The sequence below is a fragment of the Girardinichthys multiradiatus genome, unplaced genomic scaffold, assembly GCF_021462225.1.
Source record: "Girardinichthys multiradiatus isolate DD_20200921_A unplaced genomic scaffold, DD_fGirMul_XY1 scaffold_27, whole genome shotgun sequence".
Lineage (NCBI taxonomy): Eukaryota > Metazoa > Chordata > Actinopteri > Cyprinodontiformes > Goodeidae > Girardinichthys > Girardinichthys multiradiatus.
In genome coordinates this window covers 135,480-148,734 of record NW_025917680.1, presented here as the reverse complement: position 1 = coordinate 148,734, position 13,255 = coordinate 135,480, and the positions used below count along the sequence as shown (strand labels likewise).

The 13,255-nt window shown below is 41.3% G+C and overlaps 1 protein-coding gene across 2 annotated transcripts in view; it reads right to left on the bottom strand.

Moving 5' to 3' along the window:
• LOC124865140 (doublesex- and mab-3-related transcription factor 1-like) overlaps nucleotides 1-13,255 on the bottom strand; it is a 42,199-nt gene that overhangs the window by 10,260 nt on the left and 18,684 nt on the right. Inside the window, exon 5 of one of the 2 annotated variants that reach the window (XM_047360104.1) lies at nucleotides 8,710-8,881. In XM_047360104.1, coding sequence (XP_047216060.1) covers nucleotides 8,710-8,881 — 172 coding nt within the window. Of the gene's footprint in view, nucleotides 1-8,709; nucleotides 8,885-13,255 lie in introns of both variants that reach the window. The other variant, XM_047360103.1, reaches the window with a different exon arrangement.

The window sequence follows — 13,255 nt, the reverse complement described above, 5'->3', positions numbered from 1 at the left end:
AATAAAGTTACTTACTCACAAAATAGTTGTTTTTCTTTTTGTGACCAGCTTTTATCCTGCCTCTTTTATGTGATTGGTTTATTTATTCTAACTCCACCTGAATAGGGTCAGTAACCCTTGGTTGACTGACCTTCACTGTTATGGTCAGTTAAGCTGGATCTCCTAAAAACACCATGGAAATGTTGACTTTATACCTTATCGTAAAAAAGGCCCCTTTAAAATCCTTTAAAAAGTCATTTTAACACTCTTCCGGGTCACTCCTTTCAGTTTCACCTCTGGTAATGAATCAGGCAAGTAGATGTGCTAAATGTTAGTGATGTTTTAAACCTATCAGTGACGAAGGAAATTAACTCTGGCTACATGACATGAAACAGCGCTTACTATGAAAAGGTCACCGCTTTGCTGTGAGTCGCCGATTTGTTTAGGTTTAATAAATCCAGAAGAGTGAGAGGCCTTTGTTGTATCTTAAAAATGAGTGAAATGAGTGTGAGGCGGAGGTTCATGCTCCTAAATGAGTTTGTGAGAGTGAATGGGTGAAAAGTAATCTGATCTGAAAGCGGGTAAAACCCACTTTATACACGAAACAAAGAAACATACTGGCTGCAGCTTCTCAGTTGGGTTGTTTTTTATTCTTCAGGGGAGGCTGACAACCTGAAACAACAGACTTTATATGCAGTAACTCACTTTGGTGTACAGTAGAATATAGATTGAAGAGAGAAAAATCAATAGAATATCATCTAGAAAGATAGTAATGGATTTCTAACTTAATGGGCTCACACAGGTCTATCGATTAGCAGGATGAAAATCTGCAATACCTCAACAATCTGATTTGCATTTAAATTACAGTACGCACTGCGCTGACACCAATATAACAACACAGACAAACGTATAGCCTGTACAGCGGCGCTCGATCATGAGGTCTGATTGTAGTGTCAATCTGGTTGTAAAAAAGTATGAAAGGAAAAGTTGCTGTGCTGAGAGCTTGCAAACTTCTAAATTCTGTCGGGACAAGGACAAAAAAAATGTCACCTATAAGTCTGAAGTCACCATAACTCTTGTTGGGCAGCTCATCTGAGCTTCCCTGGTTGGATCTTGAGGAAGCGTGGCGGCTGTTTGTGGAGAAACACTGTGGATGTCTCTGTGTATGTGTATATTTGCATTGAGTGGGTGGGGGGGAGGCGATGTGAGATGAGATGTTGAGAGGGCGGGGAGGTGGGGAGTTTGATGGACTGCACTGTCACCTCCCGGCCGGCGATTTACAGCGCCGGGGCTGCTGACGAGCGCGGGGCAGTAAACAGGCCGGCCGGGGGCGTATTTCATAGGGAGCTGGCTTTTATGAAGAACACCGGGATGGCTCTACCCACAGCTCCACCCGGACCGCCGTGACGGATGGAGAAAGACGCGTGACAAGCTTCATCATTGTTTGTAAATCTTAACTGTTCCCGCTCACTAACTCCAGAAGGCAATTTTGCGGAGACAGCGAGGCCTGCGAGGGGGAAGGATGAGGAATGGGGAGGAGGAGGAGAATGTGAGGAGAGGAGGAGAAAGGACAGCGTGGCACTGTTGAAGGTTATTTGGATCTCTGTATTTGGCCAAATGATTAGCCTTATCCTGGGAGGGAGATAAATCTGCCAGAGCGCTGCTTGGCAGCCATGTAGGAAGGGAGGGAAGGGAGGCTCAGAGATCACAGAAACTGCCTATTTTCAGACTGATCCAAAGGAAAACAACACAATAACGCCAAATCAATTTACCTAACCCCACATAATTCAGATGTTTTTATGCAACATCCTTTTAACTTCTTGGATTAATGAGATTAATCATTTAATTCTCAAAAACTAACAAGTAAAGATTAATTAAACAGTAAAACCATAGCAAAAGATGTAAGCTTGAGCATTTTGCTGAAAATAAAGACTTGGTTTTAATTGATGGTAATTTTATTTGTTGAAGTAAGTGTGGCGAACTTGTAGGGTGTTACCATTCAATTGGGTGTATAATTTGTAAAACTGTCGCTTTTTTTTTACAATTGTAGCTGTTACAAAGAGTCTCAGTGTGTGACACACCTGTTGGCTTTGTCGGTAACTTGTACCTGTTGCTGTAGTTTTCATTGTTTAATTTGGTAAAAGAAAAAAAACTCAAAATGATTAGACTTAACATAAAGGCATGACGTAATAATGAGACAGGATATGAAAAAGGAGCCTTACTGGAAGCTACTGAATCAGACTACCAAGGAACGATTGAAATAACATGGAATCATGTGCTGGATGCACATTTCAGATCAATGCGAACTACATTTAATAAACAAAGAGGACGCTCTTTGTGATAGCAACAGTTCGGTGATGGATGACGGTTTGATCTGCTAATAATCAAGCTGCTGCTTTGTAAAAATGTGAAAGGGACATACGGTTATGGACCTGCAACCCTTTGTGAGGCTTTGAAAGTAAATCCTGCTTTCCGGGTAAATTGATTTGATTTCTGCTGAGGGTTGGTGTCTTAGTTCACACTAAAAGGTGGGACCACCCACTGGGATTGTTTTATTCTTGTAATGGAGCATGGTGATTCACGGTGGGGAGCTGACGTGGGACCCTCACAGCAGAGGGACAGCTGTAGCTGACAAACAAACACCGCTACAAGGGGAGACGTGGGAGTCTGAAGCTTTCTGATGCTGGTGGTGTCATCGCCCCAGGAGTGTTGATGATGTACCTCTGATGCTTTTCCTTTGTGTCCTTCACATGAGAAATAATATTTTTTACTATGAGAAAAGATTTTCTCTCCAAAAACAGGGAAAGAAAAAACAGAGTTAGATCTGGATTTGTTGTATAAAAAAGTTACACTGATACCAGCAAAGAACGGATGCAGCAGAAATACAGATGTGTTAATACTTGTCAAGGTGTGCAAACATTTAACCAGAAATGCATCACTTCAACTCAAGTGAAACATTGAGAACCAAGGGCATATTTTGGGGGGTTTTTTTTGGGGGGGATTAGGGGGTTATGACCCCCCCTCCCCCAAAAGAAATCTGGTTCAGTCAATATAACCACCCCAATAAAATAACATTATTTCGATTTACAAATATATCCTGCATGAATAACTTGTTGATTTTCTTTTATTTCTATTTGCCATCAAAATAACATCATCACCTGTTAATGTAACCCCCTCCTCCTCCCAAAAACTTGGTATCGCCCAACCCACTTTCTCCACCAAGTATTCACTGTTTGCTGTACTGTTGATTCAGTCTTTGGTGAGAGTAGTTGTACTCTCAAAAAAGTGGACAGACAACAATTTTTCACTGATGGTCGACAACAACCCCTTGTAAAAAAGAGTAAAAGTCAAAATGAGGTAAATATGCATTGTTAAGTTAGCTGATGATTGGTTTTCTATGCCACTCACACACGCCTGTACATGCAGACACACTGAATGGCAGTGCAAACACTAGCTCCGAAATACAGTGGTACCCAGGTGCTTTGTTAGACCTGTCACCTGGACCTCTGGGGCTGAAGGTCCAGATGTTTTCAGAACAGCCCCGAATCTCATGAAAGAAAACATTTAGGAGTTCATGTCTGTTCAAAAGAAGCGTTAAGCCCCAAAATGACAGATTTCACATTATTAAAAACAATCAGATTTGTTTCTATTGTGTTCCATATAATCAATGCCTGCTTCACCCAATCTGACAATGAGTCTAAAGGAAAAGAAAATAAAAAGTGGTTATTTGCGCCCACGCGGTACTGCTACTACGCAAGTACGTGCACAGGTTCGGGCGGACTAGCAATTTGTCCATTCTGGAGAGGTCCAGAACGGCTGTTCAGTCCAGGAGTGTTGGCCTGCTTCATTAATCACCCGAAAAGTTACACTGAGCCAGTGTTGCCAAGTGAGAAATGTAGGATTATCGTACTAGAGACATAAAATTATCATATTTTGAGGGAAATTATTGTACACTCGTCATAACCAAAATAACAAGTCTGTTCAATTCAATTCAATTCAAAAATACTTTATTAATCCCAAAGGGAAATTAAATGTTGTTATAGCTCATATTATGAAGGTTTCCTCAAAGAGTCGTTGTAGATGCGGATGGCTGTGGGCAGGAAGGATCTCCTGTAGCACTCCGTCTTACAGCAGATCTGAAGAAGCCTCTGACTGAAGATACTCTGTTGTTGTAGGACAGTCTCATGAAGAGGATGCTCAGGGTTCTCCATAATGTTCTTCATTTTATGAAGAATCCTTCTTTCCACAATGATCTCCAGAGGTTCCAGAGGAGTCCCCAGAACAGAGGCATCCTTTTTTATCAGCTTGTTGAGTTTTTTTAAGTCCCTGGTTCTGATGCTGCTTCCCCAGCAGATGATGGTAGAAGAGATCACACTTTCCACAACAGACTTATAGAAGATATGCAGCATCTTGCTGCAAACACCAAAGGACCTAAGCTTCCTCAAGAAGTACAGTCTGCTCTGTCCCTTCTTGTAGATGGCTTCACAGTTGCATCTCCACTCTAGTCTGTTGTCCAGGTGAACACCGAGGTATTTATACACCTCCACTTCTTCTCCCATGATAGAAATAGTTTTTGACTTATTCCTGTTTCTCTTAAAATCTACAATCATCTCCTTTGTTTTAGTCACATTCAAAATGAGATGATTGTTTCCACACCATGCCACAAAGCGGTCCACCACCTTCCTGTACTCAGCTTCTTGTCCATCTCTGATCCACCCCACAACTGCAGAATCATCTGAGTATTTCTGCAGATGACAGGAGTCTGTCTTGTACTGGAAGTCTGAGGTGTACAGAGTGAAAAGGAATGGTGAGAGTACAGTCCCCTGTGGTGCTCCTGTGCTGCTGACTACCTGGTTAGACACACAACCCTTCAGTCTCACAAACTGTGGTCTGTTTGTCAGGTAGTCTTTGATCCAGGAGATTGTTGGGGCCTCCACCTGAGTCTTCTGGAGTTTCTGACAAAGCAAATCAGGTTGGATTGTATTAAATGAACTGGAGAAATCAAAGAACATGATCCTCACAGTGCTGCTGGCTTTGTCCAGATGACAGTGGGTTTGTTGAAGCAGGTGTATGATGGCATCTTCAACTCCAACTCCACAGCGATAAGCAAACTGAAGGGGGTCCTGATGGTTTACTGTTTGCTTACTCAGGTGGGCCAACAGGAGTCTCTCTAGGACCTTCATGATGTGAGATGTCAGGGCAACAGGTCTATAGTCATTGAGGACTGATGGGTGAGTTTTCTTTATAATAATAATAATCATCTTTATTGGTCATTGCACATGTACATCACAACGAAATTTGTCCTCTGCATTTAACCCATCCCTTACAGGGAGCAGTGGGCTGCCATTATGCGGCGCCCAAGGAGCATTCTGGGGCTAAGGGTCTTGCTCAGGGACCCTGAGTGGCAATATGTGGGATACGAACATGGCCCCTCTGGAACGCAAACCTCCTGTTCTAACCACTAGGCCACCACTCCCCAATACCGGAACAATTGGTACCGGAACAAGACAGGAGGTCTTCCACAACACCGGAACCTTCTTCTGGGTCAGGCTAAGGTTGAAGAGGTGCTGCAGAATCCCACAGAGCTGCTCTGCACAGGCCTTCAGGACTCTAGGGCTGACATGATCTGGACCTGCAGCCTTATTCCTATTCAGTCTCTCCGGTTGCATCTTCACCTGACTTCTTGAGACACACAGGTGGAAGGGGGAGGCAAAGGAAGCATCAGCATCTTCTGATATGGTTGAAGGCAAACATGTAGAAGCAGAAGGGTCTAGGGCTGAGGTGGAAGATAAAACATTTGAGGTGTTACTGGACAGCTGTGGGTCCTGTGGGTCAAAGGAAGGTGGAATGTCTATTTGGCTGTGAGCAGGAGAGGAGGATGCTGAGCTTGTTTCTGAATTGAACCTATTGAAAAATGTCTTCAGTTCATTGGCTCTGTCCAGACCTCCATTGGTCTGATCATCCTTCTGCTTCAAGCCTGTGATCTTCTTCATCCCTGTCCACACATCTCTGATATTGTTTTGCTGGAGCTTGCTCTCCAGCTTCTTCTTGTACACCTCCTTGCTGTCTTTTATCTTGACTTTAAGTTGCTTCTGTAAACTCCTCAATAATTCTCTTTCTCCCTCTCTGAAGGCTCTTTTGTTCTTGTTAAGCAGGTCCTTCAGGTCACTGGTGATCCAAGGTTTGTTATTGGGGAAGCATCTCACGGTTCTGGTGGGGATGATGTTATCCACACAGAAGTTTATATAGTCGGTTACACACTCAGTCATGGCATTGATGTCCTCTCCATGTGGCTGGCACAGTGCGTCCCAGTCTGTAGCCTCAAAGCAACCTTGCAGAACTTCTTCAGCTTCCTGTGACCATTTTCTCACAGTCCTCTTTATTACAGGTTGTCTCTGAACAAAGGCTTATATTTCGAGCAGAGAAAAACAAGATTGTGATCTGATTTGCCTAAAGGAGGTCTTGCTGTAGAGATGTATGAGTCCTTGACATTTGCATAAAACAAATCCAATGTTTTGTTTTCTCTGGTAGAGCAGCTGACAAATTGTTGAAACGTTGGAAGTGTAGCAGAGAGATGTGTTGTGTTGAGTTGTGTTGTGATGTGTTGAATAGCGTCTAACAGGCACTCGCAGCTTTGTGGCGTCAGAACGGAATGGATTTATCAACAGCTGCAGCCCCACAGTGCCGGGCTCTGCTTCTTCTTCTTTTCTTTTTTTCTTTTCCTCGATGATGGGCGGGCGCAGTGGACTATTCAGCCAATCATGGGCGGGCGCAGTGGACTATTCAGCCAATCATGGCCGTTGTTCTGAGGCCAACGCATCACGTCACTTGTAGGTCACATTTAGAAAAGTACGATTGGCTGGAATTTCCAGCATCTGTTCCCGAATTCGGACACAGATGCCCTCGGGGTTCACAAAAGTCTCCGACAGACTTTGGCGATAGGCTGATGACAACTGGTTACAACCACACATTCACGGAATGGTCAAATTATCGTACATTTGGCCTTTTTTTTTAGGAATATTGATCGTACATCGTACAGAGAGCAAAATTATTGTACAAATATGATAATTATCGTACACCTGGCAACACTGCACTGAGCGGATCAAACAGGGCTACAACAGGGGAGACGGCTGATTTCAGAGCAGCCGTGGAGCCAACCAGAGAGAGGGAGCCTGGTGGGGGTGTGTGCCCAGGAACAGGTGGAAGCAGGGCGGCTTAACCCAGACTGAAGTTAGCGTTAAACCTGAGAGCTGGCTCAGAATGGGCTAATAGTAAGCTAGTGCTAATCACTGATTCACCCAGCAAGACATAAGGTGGAGGTTCACTAATGAGCATCATCAGGGTCATGATGAGGGACTTTGACCTGACTACAGGTGAAATTAAATGGCCTGGCTGTGATAGAAAATAGTAGAACCCTCTCTGTGAGCTTCTAGCTGAATCTGCATCATGATGTGAAAATATCTGATCCTTTACCTTAGTCAAAATCAAAACATTTAATCCTAAAGTCACTAAACACATTAAAAGGTCCTTCAGGTCATCACATTGCATCTCATGGCTGCAGCCGGTCCTATAGTCCAGTTCTACATGCAGACAGAACTAGGTGTTGCTCAAAAAACCAGGAAAATATCTCCTGGTGCCAGAAAGACATAGTAAAAAGAGCAAAAAAAACAAAGAAAATAGGATAGTTAAGTAAAAACGGTAAAAGCATTTGAATGAATTTCTAAAACAGGAACGCCAAATTTGCCTGAGTCCTTTTACAAAAGTAAATGATTCAATAAATAACTAACAAGGCAGACAGCTTAACCCCCCCAATGCTAGACCCAAAGTTACACCCTTGCTGAGAACAACAATGAAACTTACAAGCACCAGTAATAACCTGTGCCCAACAATAAAAATACACATTACACACAACCAGGCCAATACTGGGCTCATAAAGACATAATGAATACATAAAACATATTAGAGATGAAATGGACTTCAGAGGAATTTCAAATCAGGCAAAAATTATCGTCTTCAACACAGGTCATTTGTGGATTTGAGTGGTACTTCAGTCTTGTATTATAGTACTCTAGTCTACATTTATTGTAATTCAGTAATTCTCAAAGTGTGGGGTTCCTTTGCACTCTATCGTCACTTTTATTATGTACTTATCTGCATTCTTTAGATATTTCCAAAAACACTTTACTAAACATGTTGAGCAAAACACAATCTGATTCACCCACATTCTCTGGCAATCAGGAAGGCATAAACTACCGGCAACCAGCAATGTTGTGCTGAGATTCTCATCTGGATGAACAGTGCCAGAAATCTACTGCTGCAGAAATCAGAGATCAAACCTACTTCTGCAAACAAGATGAAAAGAAACAAAGCTGCACTGTTTAGGACTTCTTCAATAGGTCTGTACAGATTATAGTCTATTCTAATTTCTAATTCCCAATAATTAATTTACATCATATATGCGACCAATTTTAATACATTCTCTGCTTTTTTAAAGATTAGAAAAGCATTTAGATGATCAAAGCTGTAATGCATAGCTTTAAAATTCACCGAGATCCTGCATACATGGAAATCACCAGATTTGCAGTAAAGTTTAGTACAAGTGAAAATGAAATGTTATGACACTCTTGACTTGAATGCAATCCTCCCTTGGATGTTCTGTTGATAAAGTCTGGGTAAAGGTTTATGGGGCCTTATAGGTGTGTGTGTTGGGAGTGTTTTTGTGTTACTCACAGACTGCCATTGTCTCAGAGCAGCTGTTGTTCTCATCCAGGCTGACGAAGGGTGGCACGCCGGTGGTGGAACCCAGGCTCTGGGTCAGGTAGGTAGCTCCAGGGTAGTAAGAATGCATCCGGTACTGAGAGGACATGCTGTGACCAGGGAGGCGGCCATCCCCATGGGGCATCTGCTTTATACGATAAACAAAACATCAAATTTAAATGTAAAATGGGAGAAAACTAATTTTTTTTTAGGTTTCAGGGTATTTTACATAGATATTTAGATATGCACTGTGAAACTGGCTGGTGACCAGAACTTTCACCTTGACCTGCCCTGACCTTTGACCCGTAACCCAAAAATACTTTCTTTTTCCAATCAGTGAACGCACCTTTAATTAGCACTACCAAGCCACACTCTACAGTGTTGGAATGATTACTGCAGGAAGAAGACTTACTGCAGAAAGAAGACCTATCACTTTCAGTGTCAACATGACACTGAAAGTGATAGCTTAAATATAGCCTTTAATGCTATCTTAGACTCAATTGGCTTTGCTCAAAACATTAACAAACCTACCCACCTTTGTCTTCATTCTCTGGACCTTGTGCTGACATATGGCATTGAGTGTAAAGACATAACAATATTTTCTCATAACCCTGTCCTGTCTGACCATTTCTTAATAACATTTGAGTTTAATTTAACCGAGTACTCCACACCTTAAAGAAAATTTCATTATAGTAGATCATTATCAGAAAATGCTGTAACAACTTTTAAAGAATCTGTTTCACTTTTAATTTCCTCATTATCACAGAAAAGCACAGTGGAGGGCAATGATTTTGTTTCTTCCCCTTTACAAATCGATTCTCTTGTTGATAGTGTTACTTTATCATTGCGTGATGCATTAGACAATGCAGCCCCCCTGAAAAAGACGGTAATTATTCATAGGAGGCTAGCTCCTTGGTTTAATTCAGAGCTGCGTACTTTAAAGCACAGTGTTAGAAAAGTGGAAAGAAAATAGCGCTCTACACACCTAGAGGATTCCTACTTAATCTGGAAAAATAGCCTACTGTTGTATAAAAAGACACTTCACCAAGCTAGAACAGCTTATTTCTCATCATTAATAGAAGAGAACAAGAATGATCCTAGGTTTCTCTTTAGTACAGTTGCTAAACTTACACAGAGTCATAGCTCTGTTGAGCCATCCATTCCCTTAGCTCTTAGAAGTCATGACTTTATGGGATTCTTCTTAAATAAAATTGATTCTATTAAAAATAAAATCTTTGACATACTCCTGAAGACGATTACTTCATCCTCAGCAAGTGAGACAACATTGGAAATAACTGCAGAACCTGATTTGTGTTTGGACTGTTCTGATCCTGTGGAGCTTCCTGAGTTATCAGAAATATTAGCTTCATCTAAACCTTCAACTTGTATGTTAGACCCAATCCCAACCAAATTATTTAAGGAAGTGTTCCCTCTGATTACCAGCCCCATTTTAGATATGATTAATCTATCTTTAGTAAATGGATCAGAACCACAGGCTTTTAAGGTAGCTGTAATTAAACCTTTACTTAAGAAACCTTCGCTTGATCGAGATGACTTAATAAATTACAGACCTATATCCAATCTTCCATTCTTATCTAAAATTCTTGAGAAAATAGTTGCTAATCAAATGTGTGAACATTTATACAGCAATGACCTGTTTGAAGAGTTTCAGTCAGGTTTCAGAGCTCATCATAGCACTGAAACAGCTCTGCTGAAAGTCACTAATGATATTCTTATGGCCTCAGATAATGGACTTGTGTCTGTTCTGGTTCTGTTAGATCTCAGTGCTACATTTGATCCAGTCAACCATAATATTCTCTTAGAAAGTCTGGAATATGCTGTAGGGATCAGGGGAACAGCGCTAGGCTGGTTTAAATCTTATCTGTCTGACAGATTCCAGTTTGTTCATGTAAATGATAAATCATCTTTAAACTCCAGGGTTAATTGTGGAGTACCACAGGGTTCAGTACTTGGGCCAATTCTCTTTACAATATATATGCTTCCAATAGGTCAAATTATCAGGCAGCATGGGATAAATTTTCACTGTTACGCTGATGATACTCAGCTTTACTTATCCATAAATCCTGATGAACCCAACCAGTTAGATAGACTACAAGCATGTCTTGAAGACATAAAAACTTGGATGACTTTAAATTTTTTGCTTCTAAATTCAGACAAAACAGAAGTTGTCGTCTTTGGACCGGAGTCTTTAAAAAAGAAACTGCTTAGTCAATCACTTAACCTGGATGGCATTAAATTGACCTCCAGTAATAAAGTAAAAAACCTTGGTGTTAACTTTGACTAGGACATGTCATTTAAATCCCATATTAAACAGGTTTCTAGGATTTCCTTCTTTCATCTCCAGAACATTGCCAAAATTAGAAATATCCTGTCCAGGAGTGACGCTGAAAAACTAGTCCATGCATTTGTTACTTCAAGGCTGGACTATTGTAATTCTTTACTATCAGGATGTCCACAAAATGCAGTTAAAAGCCTTCAGCTGATTCAAAATGCTGCAGCAAGAGTTCTGATGAAAATTAAAAAGAGAGATCATATTTCTCCTATTTTAGCTTCCCTTCATTGGCTCCCTGTTAAATCCAGAATAGAATTTAAAATTCTCCTCCTCACATATAAAGCCCTTAGTGATCTAGCTCCATCATACATCAGAGATCTGATTGGTCCATATGTTCCTAACAGAGCACTTTGTTCTCAGACTGCAGGTTTACTGGTGGTTCCTAGAGTCTCTAGAAGTAGAATGGGAGGCAGATCCTTTAGTTATCAGGCTCCTCTCCTGTGGAACCAGCTCCCAGTTTTAGTCCGTGAGGCAGACACCCTGTCTACTTTTAAGGCTAGGCTTAAAACTTTCCTTTTTTATAAAGCTTATAGTTAGTTATCCTGAGCTATCTTCCTTATTTTTTTACTTCCGTCTTCCTCCCTCCCTGTTGGATGGAGTAAGGTTTACTCTAAACCGGCTCAGTTATGGTTGAGGTGCAAACACACCCTCGTTTTCTGCTACCTGTATGACCCCTTCTCTTTTCCAATGGTTATGGTAAATCTGACAGAGAGAGGTATCTCAATCTTTGTGGTTTTTAGTATAACAATGACCAGCAGTGGGCTCTAGATGGACACCTTGTCTACTTTTAAGGCTAGGCTTAAAACTTCCCTTTTTGATAAAGCTTATAGTTAGAGTGGCTTAGTTTATCCTGAGCTATCTCTGTAGTTATGCTGCTTTAGGCTTAGACTGCTGGAGGACATAATGACCACTTTCACCATCTTAGCTACATTCTCACACTACTCTCCAATTTTACATTATTTGCTGTTATTTCAGCTTTTAACTTTGTTCTCTGTCTTTTCTCTTCCTAGAAGCTACACCTGGCCTGGCTCTGTGTCTACCTGTGACACCTTTCTGGAGAGGGGCATCGTCCGAGCTTCTGCTGGCAACAACTTAATGCTCACCTTCTACAGATGATCCACATGGCCCTGTCTTTTAGTGTTTAACCCTTTCTCTCTCCTAGTCATGGCTACTGACTGAGCTTCTACTGTGACTAACTCTATGTGCTCTCTTTCAGACTCTAACCTTGAAAACTGGATCAGAGTTTATCTGTTCTTTCTTTCTAGATGAAACGACTAAAGGAGCTACATCCCTTAACATTTACTTTTCCTTCCCATAGAAAGTACTCCTGGATCAGTGCTTCTTTGTTCTCTTTGTGTCTCTGCTTTGTTCTCTCAAACCCCCAGTCGGTTGTGGCAGATGGCCGCTCACACTGAGCCTGGTTCTGGTTCTGCTGGAGGTTTCTTCCTGTTAAAAGGGAGTTTTTCCTCTCCACTGTCGCTACATGCATGCTCAGTATGAGGGATTGCTGCAAAGTCAACACCAGTGACTGTCCACTGTCTCTACATGCTCATCCAGGAGGAGTGAATGCTGCAAGTCACTGACTGGATGCAATCTGCTGGGTTTCCTTAGATAGAAAAACTTTTTATCCAATTTGAATAAAAAGCTAACTCTGACTGAACTGTTCAATTGTTAGGATTAATAGGAATGTATGAACCTGACTTTTGTGAAGTGCCTTGAGACAACATGTGTTGTGAATTGGCGCTATATAAATAAAACTGAATTGAATTTAAACTGAATTGAACTTAGAAGTTAGCTACTTTCAAAATAAGATGTAGAACTTAAGGTGTAAGAAGCTGGTTAAAGGAAACTAGTTTCTACCGAGGCGCGTCATAAGTTCATTCAGGCTGTTACAGCAGGGAACGTGGATTTGGTCAGCGCCAGTCATATTACTCCTTCATCATTTCATAATTTTGGTTGTTTTGGTTGATTTGTACCCAACTTTAGATACTTTAGATAATGCCACAGGACGTCCGTTTGTACTCTGCTCTGTTTTATCGTTGGTCTGTTATGCTGGATTTGGAAATATTGGCCACCTTTTGGAAACTCAGTAAGGTTTTTCATCCTAATGCAGTACTTTTAAAAGCTCTTTATGGCAGTACTACTAGTATTGTTCTAACATTTTCC